At 42.7% G+C, this 14,642-nt stretch overlaps 1 protein-coding gene across 1 annotated transcript in view; it reads left to right on the top strand.

Moving 5' to 3' along the window:
- Positions 1–12,231, top strand: part of LOC111960566 (serine/threonine-protein phosphatase 2A 65 kDa regulatory subunit A beta isoform) — a 17,659-nt gene extending 5,428 nt beyond the window's left edge. Inside the window, 7 exon segments of the mRNA XM_070438297.1 lie at positions 1–108; positions 2,687–2,860; positions 3,300–3,360; positions 8,856–9,010; positions 10,018–10,160; positions 10,484–10,575; positions 10,848–12,231. The exon segment at positions 1–108 is cut by the window's left edge and continues 51 nt beyond it. Of these exon segments, the coding sequence (XP_070294398.1) occupies positions 1–108; positions 2,687–2,860; positions 3,300–3,360; positions 8,856–9,010; positions 10,018–10,160; positions 10,484–10,575; positions 10,848–10,864 (750 nt within the window). The 3' untranslated portion in view covers positions 10,865–12,231.
- Positions 12,232–14,642: the final 2,411 nt, after the last annotated feature.

The following is a 14,642-nucleotide window of genomic DNA, read 5'->3' as shown; positions in this document are numbered from 1 at the left end:
GTGAAGTCTGCCCTGGCCTCTGTCATCATGGGCCTGTCCACCATCCTGGGCAAAGACAACACAGTGGAGCACCTGCTGCCTCTGTTCCTGGCCCAGCTCAAGGACGAGGTAAACACCAGTCACTACTTCTCCTATTCGTTCTATTCATTAGGCACCAAATGGCAGAAAATAGGCTGGAACTGGTAGGGACTGGTTGGACTTGGAGTCTGATCTGATCACCCRCTTAATATCCRCTAATGCTATTGGCCTTGTTCAGGATCAGATGTACCTGGCTGGCTCCATACCGGAGTATAAAAACCAAGGGATGACCCTGATAGGGTTTGAATCTTTTTCCTGGTGACAGTTGTTGTAGTGGTGGTAGGCTGTTTGAGGTTTTCATTCTGTGTGGTTTCATTCTGACATATCCTTCCTAACTGTGGCCTGTATCGCAGCCAAAATCCAGATGGCGTAAGACTAGGGCGCTAGCCGACTACATTTACATACAGTTCCTTTGGAAAGTATTCAGACCCCTTGGCCTTTTCCGCAGCTTGTTACGTTGCAGCCTTATTCTAAAATTGATTAAGTTGTTTGTTTTTCTCATCAATCTACACACAATACCCCATAATGACAAAGCAAAAAGTTTTTTAGTAATGTTTCCAAATATATTCAAATTAAAACACTGTTCACATTTACGTAAGTATTCAGACCCTTTATTCACTAGTTTGAAGCACCTTTGGCAGCGATTACAGTCTCAAGTCTTCTTGGGTATGATGCTACTAGCTTGACACACCTGTATTTAGGGAGTTTCTCCCATTCTTCTCTGCAGATCCCCTTAAGCTCTGTCAGGTTGGATGGGGAGCGTCGCTGCACAGCTATTTTCAGGTCTCTTCAGAGATGTTAGATCAGGTTCAAGTCTGGGCTCTGGCTGGGCCATTCAAGGACAATCAGAGACTTGTCCCAAAGTCACTCCTGCCTTGTCTTGGCTGTGTGCTTAGGGTCATTGTCCTCTTGGAAGGTGAACCTTCACCCCGTTTGGAGGTCTTGAGTGCTCTGGTGCAGGTTTTCGTCAAGGATCTCTGTACTTTGCTCCGTTCATCTTTGCCTCGATCCTGACTATTCTCCCAGTCCCTGCTGCTGAAAAACATCCCCACAGCATGATGCTGCCACCACCATGCTTCACCGTAGACATGGTGCCAGGTTTCTTCCAGGRGTGACGCTTGGCATTCAAGCCAAAGAGTTTATTCTTGGTTTCATCAAACCATAGAATCTTGTTTCTCATGGTCTGAGTCTTTAGGTGCCTTTTGGCAAACTCCAAGTGGGCTGTCACGAGCCTTTTACTGAAGAGTGGCTTCCGTCTGGCCACTACCATCAAGGTCTGATTTGGTGGAGTGTTGCAGAGATGGTTGTCCTTCTGGAAGGTTGTCCCATCTCCACAGAGTAAGCTCTGTCAGTGACAATCGGATTCTTGGTCACCTCCCTGACCAAGAACCTTCTCCCCCGATTGCTCAATTTGCCCAGGTGGCCAGCTCTAGGAAGAGTCTTGGTGGTTCCAAACTTCCGTTTAAGAATGGTGGAGGCCACTGTGTTCTTTGGGACCTTCAATGCTGCAGATATTTTTTTCTAAATATATTGGAGCTCTATGGGGGGAGGCAGTTTCAACCTCATGGCTTGGTTTTTGCTCTGACATGCACTGTCAACTCTGGAACCTTTTATATAGACACGTGTGTGCCTTTCCAAATCATGTTCAATTAATTGAATTTGGCACAGGTGGACTCCAATCAAGGATGATCAATGGAAACTGGATGCATCTGAGCACAATTTCAAGTCTCATAGCAAAGGGTCTGAATGCTTATGTAAATAAGGTATTTCTGTTTTTTCTTTTGACATTTTWAAAGATTTCTAGCCTGTTTTCGRTTTGTCGTTATGGGGTATTGTGTGTAGATTGAGGATTTTTATGAATTTAATCCATTTTAGAATACGGCTGTAATGTAACTGTGGAAAAAGTCAAGGGGTATATATGTAAGGCACTGTGTTTCTGGTGGCTTATTGATACTGGAGTGGAAAGGTTTGGGCAGATGACGCAAACTGCCCTGCAAAAAAAATAAAGGTGCACAAATACACAGACACGATTGGCTGTCATCTATGGCAGCCTTACTATTAAAAGATGTTCTAGTTTGCCTTGCAGCCAACGCTGAGTTGACAGGGTTTGTGTCATAAAGGATTACAGTCAAAACGGACAACTGAGGTGCAAAACAGCCCGAATGACTCACGGATATAAAAATAATCTGTTTTCGTCAATATTTCTACTCCAAATATTTAGTTATTGGATTTTGTACTGTCCCTCAGCTGGCTGCCAACTCTGTCGTATCCTATTTGGTTCACAAAAAGCTTGATGTGAAATTTGTCTGCACGTTCGGACGCTAAGAATCAAGGGCCTGGGACTGGCAGCATGAGTTGGGAACGAGCGGAATGTCTTTGGCAATTCTTTTAGCCGTTGTTGCTAATGTCATGTTGCGATTGGAGCCAAGAAAGGCGTCATTACAAGCAGACGGGGAAGCATAAGCAATAGCTCAGATTTTCTGTCGCAAAGATTTTTGCCACTTAAGAACACTTGAAATAAAATGGCTTTCATTCTTAAAGGAAGACAGACATATGAAATGTAATTGTCCCCACAACTTAAACAAGAGATCTCTCTCTTGCCCTGCAGTGCCCTGAGGTGCGCCTCAACATCATCTCCAACCTGGACTGTGTCAACGAGGTGATCGGCATCCGTCAGCTCTCCCAGTCGCTGCTGCCTGCTATCGTGGAGCTGGCCGAGGACGCCAAGTGGAGGGTCCGCCTGGCCATTATCGAGTATATGCCCCTGTTGGCCGGACAGCTGGTGAGTCATCGGCTGCGTCCCCAAACGGCGCCCTATTCCCTATATAGTGCTCTACTTGTAACTAGAGCACTTGCACTTTTTCCCCTATATAGTGCACTACTTTTGATCAGAGCCCCCTCCAGTCCCACCTCAGAAGACCTGTCTGTCACATCCTCCCTTCCCCCTAATCACACATCTGTCTGTGGCCTACATCTGCCTCGTGCCATGCATATGTGCCACAATTTATGGTGGGCAAGTGCTCGTCACTAATATCATCCATGAATTTGTAAAAAAGAGCTATGCAAAGTATAAGTAATTCAGCTAGCTTTATTTTTGCTTTCTGAGTAGAACTCAATTTTTGGTTGAATTGGAACCCTATTCAATAATAGTGTTGCTTGCACTGTAATGTTTGGATATGTAAATGGTTTAGAAAATTATTCTCCTAATCGCTCTTTTCCAGGGAGTGGAGTTCTTTGATGAGAAGCTGAACACCCTCTGCATGGCATGGCTCATTGACCACGGTAAGACCCCTCCCCCATACACGTCACACTTGTCCTCTGTGAGCTTAGTCAGTAGTTAGTGTCCTCCTCCATTGGACAGAGGTGGAGTCACGTCCCAGAAGGATCGTGTCCCATGCTGCTCTCACTGCTTCCCTCCTCCCCTGCATCCTATGTGGTTTGGGGGGGGGGGGGCAGAGATGGAGACGCGTCAGGCTGCAGCTCTCTCTAAGCTTCACGGCTGTGCCAATGACAAAGGTCTGATGACAACCCAGTGACTTAGACTGGGAGAGGCCAAATTCTCTCTCCTTAATTGCATGCTGCCCTCTGTAGCTGAGCTGGATAGAATGGGAAAACTACTGCAATGGGCTGCAACCCAAATGGCACCATATCCCCTATATTGTGCACTACTTTATTTAATTTAACTAGGCAAGTCAGTTGTGATACAGCCTGGAATCGAACCAGGGTCTGTAGTGACGCCTCTAGCACTGAGATGCAAGGCCTTAGACCGCTGCGCCTCTCGGGAGTCCAATACCCATAGGGCTCTAATAAAAAGTAGGGCACTATATAGGGAATCGGGTGCCAATTAGGATACAAACCATACTGTAATACACCGTAACAGGAAGGCATTTGAATATGAGCAAATCAGCTATTTTCTGCAGTAGCCTGTAGAGATGTGACTATCAGGGACAGGTTTTTGTGCAGAACGTATAGAATACGGGAACAGGCATCCTGGGGGGGTGGGACAAACCCTGGTTATCACGATACCGGTGATACTTGGCCTGTTATCACATTGTTAGTAAAATGTTGGTATTGTAACAACCCCACTCTGAAAAATAGGCGCATCTTGCAGTTTACGTATTTTTGGTGTTTTGAATGCGCTGGTTTGGTTTGCATGTGATATGGAGACCTTGTTGGCTACGTCTCTTCGCTCTGCCTTTTAATGTCAGCAGAATTTATTTTTTACCTGCTCCCTTTTTAGATTGTTCTTTAGACGGGTTGGTCGTTTAGCAACAAAACCGTTGCTTACCCAACTATGGGTCAAATCTGGCGGGGGACTCTGGCTTAGACTGTTGACAACATGTAGACTGTATTTAGTCTCCAAATGTTTATTGAAACATAAATACATTTACACAATGAGCACTTGTCTCTCAAACATTGTTACAGTTGTTGGTTAGCTTGCTAACTAATGTTTGCCATATTAGCTTAGACGTGAGTTTCCCTTAGAGTTTTTTTCAGCAGCGGTGGCAAAGTTAATGTGGAGGGCTGCTGTCTCTGACCGACATGTTATGCTTTCTTGACAGCAGAGATTATTTGTTTTCAAGCTAATTTTCTGTAGTTCACCACATTTTGCCATGGGGCTGAGAGAAAGTGTGAAGTTTTTGCAATTGCTTATGCCCAGTTGTGCTATCTGAGTTACTGAAATACCAATTTCAGATAGATAGATAGATGTGATAGTTACCTGGAAAAATACACACGCACACCAGTCAAGTTTGGACACCTACTCATTCAAGGATGTTTCTTTTACTTTTAATATTTTCTACATTGTAGAATAATAGTGAAGGTATCACAACTATGAAATGACACACATGGAATCATGTAGTAAGCGCGAAAGTGTTTCTCAAAATATATTTTAGATTCTTCAAAGTAGCCTTGATGACAGCTTTGCACACTCTTGGCATTCTCTCAACCAGCTTCATGAGGTAGTCACCTGGAATGCATTTCAATTAACAGGTGTGCCTTGTTAGTTTGTGGAATTCCTTCTTAATGCATTTGAGCCAATCGGTTGTGTTGTGACAAGATGGGGGGGAATACAGAAGATTTGTCCATATTATGGCAAGAACAGCTCAAATAAGCAAAGAGAAATGACAGTCCATCATTACTTTAAGACATGAAGGTCAGTCAATCTGGAAAATTTCAATAACTTTGAAGTGCAGTTGCAAAAACATCAAGTGCTATGCTATAACTCTCTCATGAGGACCGCCACAGGAAAGGAAGACCCAGAATTACCTCTTCCGCAGAGGATAAGTTCATAAGTTACCAGCCTCAGAAATTGCAGACCAAATAAATGCTTCAGAGTTCAAGTAACAAACACATCTCAACAGCAGCTGTTCAGAGGAGTCTGTGTGAATCAGGCCTTCATGGCCTAATTGCTGCAAACAAACCACTTCTAAAGGACACCAATAAGAAGAAGAGACTTGCTTGGGCCAAGAAACACAAACAATGGACATTAGACCGGTGGAAATCTGTAATTTGGTCTGATGAGTCCAAGTTTGAGATTCTTGGTTCCATCCGCTGTGTCTTTGTGAGACGCAGAGTAGGTGAACAGATCTCCGCATGTGTGTTTCCACCGTGAAGCATGGAGGAGGTGGTGTGTCGGGGTGCTTTGCTGGTGACACTGTCAATTATATATTTGGAATTCAAGGCACATATAACCAGCATGGCAACCATAGCGTTCTGCCATCCCATCTGGTTTGCGCTTAGTGGACGATAATTTGTTTTTCAACAGGACAATGACCCAACACACCCCAGGCTGTGTAAGGACTATTTGACCAAAAAGGAGCGTGAAGGAGTGCTGCATCAGATGACCTGTCCTCCACAATCACCCGATCTCAACTCAATTGAGATGGTTTGGGATGAGTTGAACCGCAGAGTGAAGGAAAAGCAGCCAACATGTGCTTAGCATATGTGGGAACGCCAAGACTGTTGGAAAAGCATTCTAGGGGAAGCTGGTTGAGAGAATACCAAGAGTGTTAATAACCTCCTGGAAATAGGGGGTGCCATTTCCACTTTGGGAAAAAATCGTGCCCAAATTAAACGGCCTCGTACTCTGTTCTAGATCATACGATATGCATATTACTATTGGATAGAAAACACTCTGAAGTTTCTAAAACTGTTTGAATTATATCTGTCAGTAAAACAGAACTCATTTGGCAGCAAACTTCCAAACAGGAAGTGAAAATGGGTCTCTGTGTAAGGCCTTGCCTATTCAATTGCCTTTTATTTATGGATCTCTATGCACTTCATACGCCTTCCACTAGATGTCAACAGGCAGTAGAATGTTGAATGGGGTGTCTAGCTTGATGTGAGACCTAATGAGAGCTTTTGGAGTGACAGGTCCGCCATATTGGCAGTATTTTGCTGCGCACCAGAGAGCACCATATTGTTTTCTGCAATGCATTAGGTAGACACGACGAAATGCTCCGTCTTGGAAGTTATTGGATACATATGAGAAAAACGTCATAAAGATGCTTTTTCAACTGAGTTTATTCGACTTTTATTATGACTTTTGTAATTTTTCGTTCCATGCGCCAAGAGTTCATGGACATGTGCGCTCCACCATGCTAGCCAAAGTTGCTAATTCGACAGAAGAAATGGACATTCTAAAACAAAACAACGATTTATTGTGGAACTAGAACTCCTTGCACTGCATTCTGATGGAAGATCATCAAAGGTAAGAGAATATTTATGATGTTATTTCGTATTTTTGTGGAATATGTTGGCTCCAACATGGCGGAGAATGGCTGGGCGCTGTCTCAGAATATTGCATGCTGTGCTTTGTACTAAAGTAATTTTTTTTAAATCTAACACAGCGGTTGCATTAAGAACCAGTGTATCTTTCATTTGCTGTACAACATGTATTTTTTAGCAAAGTTTGATACGTTTTTTGCTTAGATTACGTGACTGTCCAAAATTTCTCCGGACAATTTGGTGCATTTTGGCACCATATTCACAATGTAAAACCAGGATTTGTAGCTATAAATATGCACATTTTCGAACAAAACATAAATGTATTGTATAACATGATGTTATAAGACTGTCATCTGATGAAGTTGTTCAAAGTTTAGTGATACATTTTATCTCTATTTGTGGGTTTTGTGAAAGCTATGTTTGCGGTGAAAAAATGGCGTTCTGTGTTCGGCTTTTGTGGTGAGCTAACATAAATATATATTGTGTTTTCGCTGTAAAACATTTTAAAAAATCGGAAATGTTGGCTGGATTCACAAGAAGTTTATCTTTCATTTGCTGTATTGGACTTGTGATTTCATGATATTATATTATATGATATCCCTGTGGCGCTAGGCTATGCTAGTCAGCTTTTTTGATGAGGATGATCCCGGATCCGGGAGGGGGGGACCTGTGGCTACTTTGAAGAATCTCAAATGTAAAATATATTGTAATTTGGTCAACACTTATTTATTTTTTTTTGGGGGGGGGGGGTTTACTACACGATTCAATATGTTATTTCATAGTTTTGATGTCTTCACTATTATTCTAAAATGTAAAAAATAAAGAATCCTTGAATGAGTAGGTGTCCAAACTTTGGACTGGTACTATAATGTATTTGACCCACTTATTGACCACTTTCTTGCAGGTATATCCCTTTTATGCACATCAGTGAGTACCTGGCAAATTTGGAGTGGTGGGGTGTGTTTGCGTTTCAAATTTATGCTAATTGAATACAGGGGAAGTACTGCATAACATCTGTCAAAACAAGACGTGGTATCAACACAACGAGCTGGACCAAGAGCCACCTACGATTCCCGTCTTAGTCAGCAACAATGACGAGAAGCTGCAATCTGACTGTTCAGAATCATTATCAGCCAACCTGTACATAAAGCCTTCAACAGCAAGATTGCATCTCTTTTGGCCTATCGCATACATTTTATACTAAACAGTACGTTCCAAGTAGTATGATTAGCACACAGTATGTAGTTTTAGTAAGAAGTTGGTAAGACTGATTTTGGACACGGCCAGTGTCACACAGGTTTTAATATCCCATTGTGGCTCCACAGGCTATTGGCATGGTTCTTCTAACCCCAACGTGTTTCTCTAGCAGTCTGTTTATGGCTGTATTAGGGGCCAAATAGGGTTCGGTTAGTCAGTGGTTTAGAAATGTGTTGTACCCAGGCCCCCTGGTCTCCCGCTCTTTGTCCAACAGCTAGTATCGATTATCTGGAAATCAGGCTTGTGTGTACCCAGATGTCAAGTCACTGTATTCTGGGCACAGTTGAGTGTTTTGAGCAGTTGTGCATTCACTAGCCTCTTTAGCCATGATTACTGATGGACATGTTTTCCACGCGAATGGGATTTTTGCCAATATTTATTTGTTACAAGGCAAACAAACTGTGACAATAATCCAAAGATAGCTGCCAAACTGGAATGGAAAGAGCTCAAAAGAACCAAGAATCCTGGCAAACATTTTCAAGGGCTGGTTATTTGAGGTTTTTTACTGAGTATTGTACTGACTGCCTACTCTTGTAGAGTTTGGATGTCTATATTGAGCTTTGATCTGTGTAATTGAGTTTTGTACACATTTTCTTTTTGGTAGGATTGCCATTTCAATTGAGAAATGCTAGTCAATAGGTCCACCAAGTTAAAATAATATTATAGTTTGGTAAAGGAAAGCTCTGACACAATCTTTTTTTTCCTGACAACTACAACAAATATACTACTAGTACTAATTTCTATCTAGTTCTACAGGCCAAGGTCTCTAAGCGTGTTTGTGTTGTCGACAGTATACGCTATCCGCGAGGCAGCCACCTGTAACTTGATGAAGCTGGTGGAGAAGTTTGGAGCCGAGTGGGCGCAGAACACCATCGTGCCRAAGGTGCTGGGCATGGCCAACGACCCCAACTACCTGCACAGGATGACCACGCTCTTCTGCATCAACGTGAGTCCTCCTGACCTTCACACCACACAAACCCTCAGAGACCATAGGCTTATACTAAGATGGAAGCTAGATCTACTCAGGTTTTTATAGAGCTAGCCATATTACCAAGGTGGATATTGATCATGTAGCTGCCGCCAAATAAAGTGGCTTGTACCTGCGCGTGCATGTCGCACATGGGTAGTTGAACGCCAAACTATTCATCGAGTTGACGCTGAACCATCAATCCATGGGCGATTCAATGCCACAATTTGACTTTTGCCGAAATCAACAGGAAAGAAGATCTTGCAAATTTTGCAGGCTATGGTGTAAAACAGGATATTAGAAGTGGGTATTTTTATTACGTATCATTAGTGGATTGAAAAGCACAACAATGCACAAACAGCCCCKCCCCCCCCCCCCCKRCKKTKAAATGATTGTATTAAGTCATACAAAAGTTTTACTGTGTGTGAACTTTCAAATGCATGCTGTCACACTAAATGTTTGATGTGTATTTTATTACTATTAACACATTTGATTCATAAAATATTGAATCGGTCGTCTTCCTCAAATTAAGCGGATGATGCAATCTTTGCGAAAGGGAGGGAATCTGATTTCAGTGGTCCTCACCTCGCGGCTCTGTCATTTCATTCAGGGTAAGTGGAGTTAGCGGCCTGCCCTGGAGCAGGTTAGTTATGAAGGATTCTTTGCGTAGAAATGTACCTGGCTAAAAGGTGAGACTTTCGTATGACCGGTTATCCCGCGTTAAACTCAGTTGACCAAAGTTACCTCGCTTACCTTTCAAACCTGATTAGTAGTATAGGGCTCATGTCATTAAACCTCAGATGGATTTAAACCAAGCCATTTTTGAAAAATGTTTGTTTTAAAACTAAATCGTACTGTTTTATCATGACTTTATTTTACATCCTTATATTTTAGGCATTTATCAATGCTCTTATCCAGAGTGACTTAGTCACTTGTCTAACAATCATTTGTTTATGCGTTGTTGGTTTCCGTGCCATCCACCCCAGTCACTGTCTGAGGCCTGTGGCCAGGACATCACCACTAAGCATATGCTGCCTGTGGTCCTCAAGATGTCCAACGACCAGGTGGCCAATGTGCGCTTCAATGTGGCCAAGTCTCTCCAGAAGATCGGCCCTGTCCTGGACAGCAAGTAGGTCCTCCTCATCCACCACAAAGACCTCGTTCATATCGTTCAGGCATACCTGAACAACCATCTCCAATGAATTGTACACAGTCTACATCGGGGTCGTGTTCAGTAGGCACAAAATGGGAGAAAATATTTTGAAACGGAGGAGGCTCTTGCTTGAACTGGTCCAGTAAGGATGCTAATTTGTTATTCCGTCACAGTATGTTTTGCATCTACTGAACTTGACCCAGATGTCCATGCTTAATTCTAGCACTCAGCTAATCAATTATGGCATGGGAGTGTGGGGAAAATGTGTGCTTTGTATGAAACGTTTTTGTTTTTCTCAGTGCCCTGCAGACCGAGGTGAAACCAGTCCTGGAGAAACTAGCCACAGACACCGATATGGATGTTAAGTACTTTGCCCAGGAAGCTATACGTGGTAAGTATAGTACACTGTCCATTTTCTTCTATGAAGTCTCCTCATAGGGCCACGTTCAGTTTGGCACGTTGTGGAACATTGCTGATATAAATGTCCTTAATTGAGTTGCCGTAGGTCCTTGTGCTACATGTCAAAGAAGCATGTTTGTTAGGCTGTTTCTATATTATGTATATCTGAGCATTCCACAATGTTATGCCCTGCTGAATGTGTTGCCCAATGTGAACGTTAGTCCATCTTGTCATTCTTCTGATTCCTTATGTTTTTCCCCATAGTTCTGGCCCTGGCATAAACCAACCCAAGCTTGGCTATCCAGAGGAAACAAAAACCCAAGATGGCACGACATTGAAAACACTTTTCACAATATATTTATTGATGTTCAAGAGCAAATGGTGAATTAATGGCCCCTATTAACATCTATAGTTCTTTTTTTTTTACTCTGAAAATAAAATGTCCAAGAAAAGCGCAGGCTTCTAATTTCCCCTCGCTGTAAATCTTTTGCTTCTCCAAGTGTGATGAAACATGCATTTTAAGCACAGTATGCTGACCACTGTGCATAAGTAACATTGCTGGTTTGACCCACACATTCCTCCCCGCACGTACATAGCCGTTGACTGTAACGTTTCTATTAGCACGGCCCCTTTCGCTGCCACATTTCTCTGTACGACGCACCCAGAACACGCAAGCCATCTCTTGGTTGCTTGTCTAAGTGCTAGACACATGCTATTGCTGCAGCAGATGGTGAGGAAGGCTGTTTTATTTGCTTGTGAAGAACCGCAAGGCTAAGGCACCCACAGATTTGTTTACATGTGCTGCTTCCTCTCCTGGGACATTTCTCATGTATTCAGAAAAGCTGTTGTGCAGCACCCCATCCTCTCTTTCTGTCCTGTGTGTGTACAATGAATTACGGTTTAATTTGTTTGAGAACATTGGTTGTGGGTTACGCATTTCTATCTAGACTTAAAGGGATACTTTGATTTTGCCAATGATGCACTGTATCTACTTCCCCGGAGTTAGATGAACTTGGGGATACCATTTGTTTATTTTTTTGTCTGTGTCCAGTATGAAGGTAGTTTCATGAGCCAAAGTGAACTAGCGCTAATGCTAGTTAGCAACTTCGTTCAAACTGCACACCGAGACAAATGGTATCCACAAGTCTGTTTGTTTGACGCAGGGGGGAACAGTGGGAGAATTTGACCACAATCTCTCTTGCTATATTGCTCTTAATTGTTGTGCCAATTATTGATGAGCAATGGCTTCTTTTTTTGTTGTTGCTAGTTTTCATAAGGTTTAACTCTTGATTGTCCTAATTGTATGTCAAAATGTTTTCTGTTCTCTAAAGACAAGGCATCATTCCTCARGGGTTGTCAGTCAGTTAAACAAGGCTGGCCACTACAGCTAAAATGATGGGAGCACTAAGAATAGCAGGGCTCTGTGTAGGTGGTTGCATAATGTTTTATAGGATGAGAAGAGTGTGAATGATTTGGTCAATTACGGTCAAAAAAATCAGCGTCTCCCTCCCCATTTCCCATCGGTCTCTTTTAAATAAATAAACCTTGATTTTCCCATATGAAGACCCCACTTTGGTTTTTATTGAAGTCTCTTCACAATTGTGATGCTGTACTTTTATCTTGAACTGAATAAAGTAATATAACGATTTGGCTGTTTACTGATTTTCTTTTACTCTAGAAACCATACAATATAAACTTTTGTATTTTAGTGTTGTAGCTGTTTAGTTGTCTGCACACCCAAGGAGTTTACAGATTTTTGCTACCTTAAAGGTAGTCAGCGAAATGATGTTGCACCGTAATGAGCAAGATTAAAGACTACTCCAGTGGCGGAGTTAGGTATAGGCGACATGGGCAGCCGGCCAGGGCCACATCTTGCCGGGGACGGCACGGGGAGGCCGCACAAAAATTCTGAATGGTGACATATGCACAATCGGTTTTCTATCGCTCATTTGCACGTCACATCAATGATATGTCACCTTGTGGGACTGAGTCAATTAACCTTGTCGGAGTGGGCGCCCTGATTCTAGTTTGTGACCTAGGCAGGCTACTGCCTGGGAAGGTCTCCTACTCAGAAGTTCGAGATGGGGTGGGAGTAGGTTGACCTCAGAACTCCCCGCTTGAAGCCCGAGGTACTGTAGGGGGAGCGGGGGAATCTATCAAATAGCGCACCTCTAACTTTGTACAGTACTAATGCAATTAGTAAAATCAGTCATACTACGAAATGCTACCAAATAAACCACAATTCATTCATAATCCTGTGACAATATAGTTTCAGACATATTGTTGCATTTTTTTTCTGGTTTGTGCGAAATTGTTAAGAGTAATATAAAACCAGTCTGCACACAAAGGTGAATTGATTTAGTCTTGACTCTTGGTTGACTGTGTTGGGGGATGGGTAATGTATTGATGCTCGAGTGCCAAATCAACACAAATGGATAAGAAAAGGTATAATCCATCAGGTGCCCAGTTTAGGAAAGAAGAGGAGAAACGCGCAAAAGATAAAGGAATGCAGCTATGTCATCTCTTTATGAGTATAATATGATGCATGTAACACACATAAGTGTTATACTAGCCTATGTTGCTTGCTATGCTATTACACATACAGCGACAATATTCTGTTTTCTGTCCAACTAGCATACATACCATTGGATATCATTTGACACAGTTTCATCATGATAATGTGTGTAGCCTGCAGCAAAACGATTACAACCTAACTAGCACATTATTGATTTGGTTAACTTTCATTGAGGTGACATCAATGTTTTCTGTGATTGTATTGACTAGGTCCTGAGCTCAGTAAGGTGAAATGTCCAATGCTAACTTAAAAGACGTTTATATTATGCTGATATTTTGAATCTTTTGTGATATATTGAGTGCTGAAGGGGGGGGGGTCTGCTCTGCTCTGTCACACACAGTATGCGTACTGGTTTGCTTCAGGCTCTTATATGATAGCCACGGGACCAAAACAGCAGAGAAGRTTAGCCTGTCACGCCAAAACTCCTAATTCTGACCTGAGTTTAGCACGTTAATGGGTGTAATTAATTTGGTATGCACTTCTCTCTAAGCGTGTTCTGACTGTACTTAAGCATGAGAATGAAGGTGTGGCGGAGGTGACTACAGATACGCCGTATTCTGATTTAGACTTAATTCCCTCATAATTCCACGACCTTTGCGCGCAACATAATTTATAAGATTGAGCCACCGTTGAAAGTGGAACAACCTCTACTTAATTTTTTTCGATTGAAACTCCATGCACTGTAATTTAAAAAATGTATAAGAGCTAGGTAAATGAGTAAACTGTTTGGATAAGGGGATTGTAAATATAAATGACAATTGATTTAGATGTATTTTGTCACTGGAGAAGTGAAACCAGACGTGGCAGCAAACTGAAGCATATCAACCAACATATCACCTTTTCCACAGTGAAGTTTATGAAATGCTGGCCTTATAACTTGCGATAAAATTTGGAGACCCAAGCTATAGACTTCTGTAGCCATGTGTAAATGTATAGTTTAGCGCCAAACCAATCAGGTTGATTTGTGATTTCTCGAATGTTTTAAATATATGGCTGGACTTCGCACTGTATTTTTTACAATTTGTATCTGTCACGCAAAATGACGCTGGAGAGACGAAGCAGGTACGGGGAGTAACATTTAATAAATGACGGACATATAACGAGACAAGCACAGCGTCAGCAAACAAAAACTTAGACAAGAAACAATCAATGCAGCAGCAGGGAACAGAGCAAGGGAACAGACAAAATATAGGGGAGGAAATTAACATGTAATAAGTGAGTCCAGGTGAGTCCATTAACGCTGATGCGAGTGACGAGAGAAGGCAGGTGTGGGTGATGGATGGCAGGAGCGTGTGATGCAGGGTAATCTGGCGCCCTCAAGCGCCAGGGGAAGGGAAGAGCGGGAGCAAACATGACAGTACCCCTCCCTCTTGGGACGCCACCCGGCGTCCCACCTGGGCAAACCGGCCGAGACATGGGCGCAGGGCAAGCCAGTTGGGGCGTGAAAGCCCGACGAACCGGCAGGAGCTGGGAGCCTGGCGAGC

This window comes from Salvelinus sp. IW2-2015, linkage group LG4p (genome assembly GCF_002910315.2).
Source record: "Salvelinus sp. IW2-2015 linkage group LG4p, ASM291031v2, whole genome shotgun sequence".
NCBI lineage: Eukaryota > Metazoa > Chordata > Actinopteri > Salmoniformes > Salmonidae > Salvelinus > Salvelinus sp. IW2-2015.
This window is presented reverse-complemented; position numbering and strand designations above follow the sequence as displayed.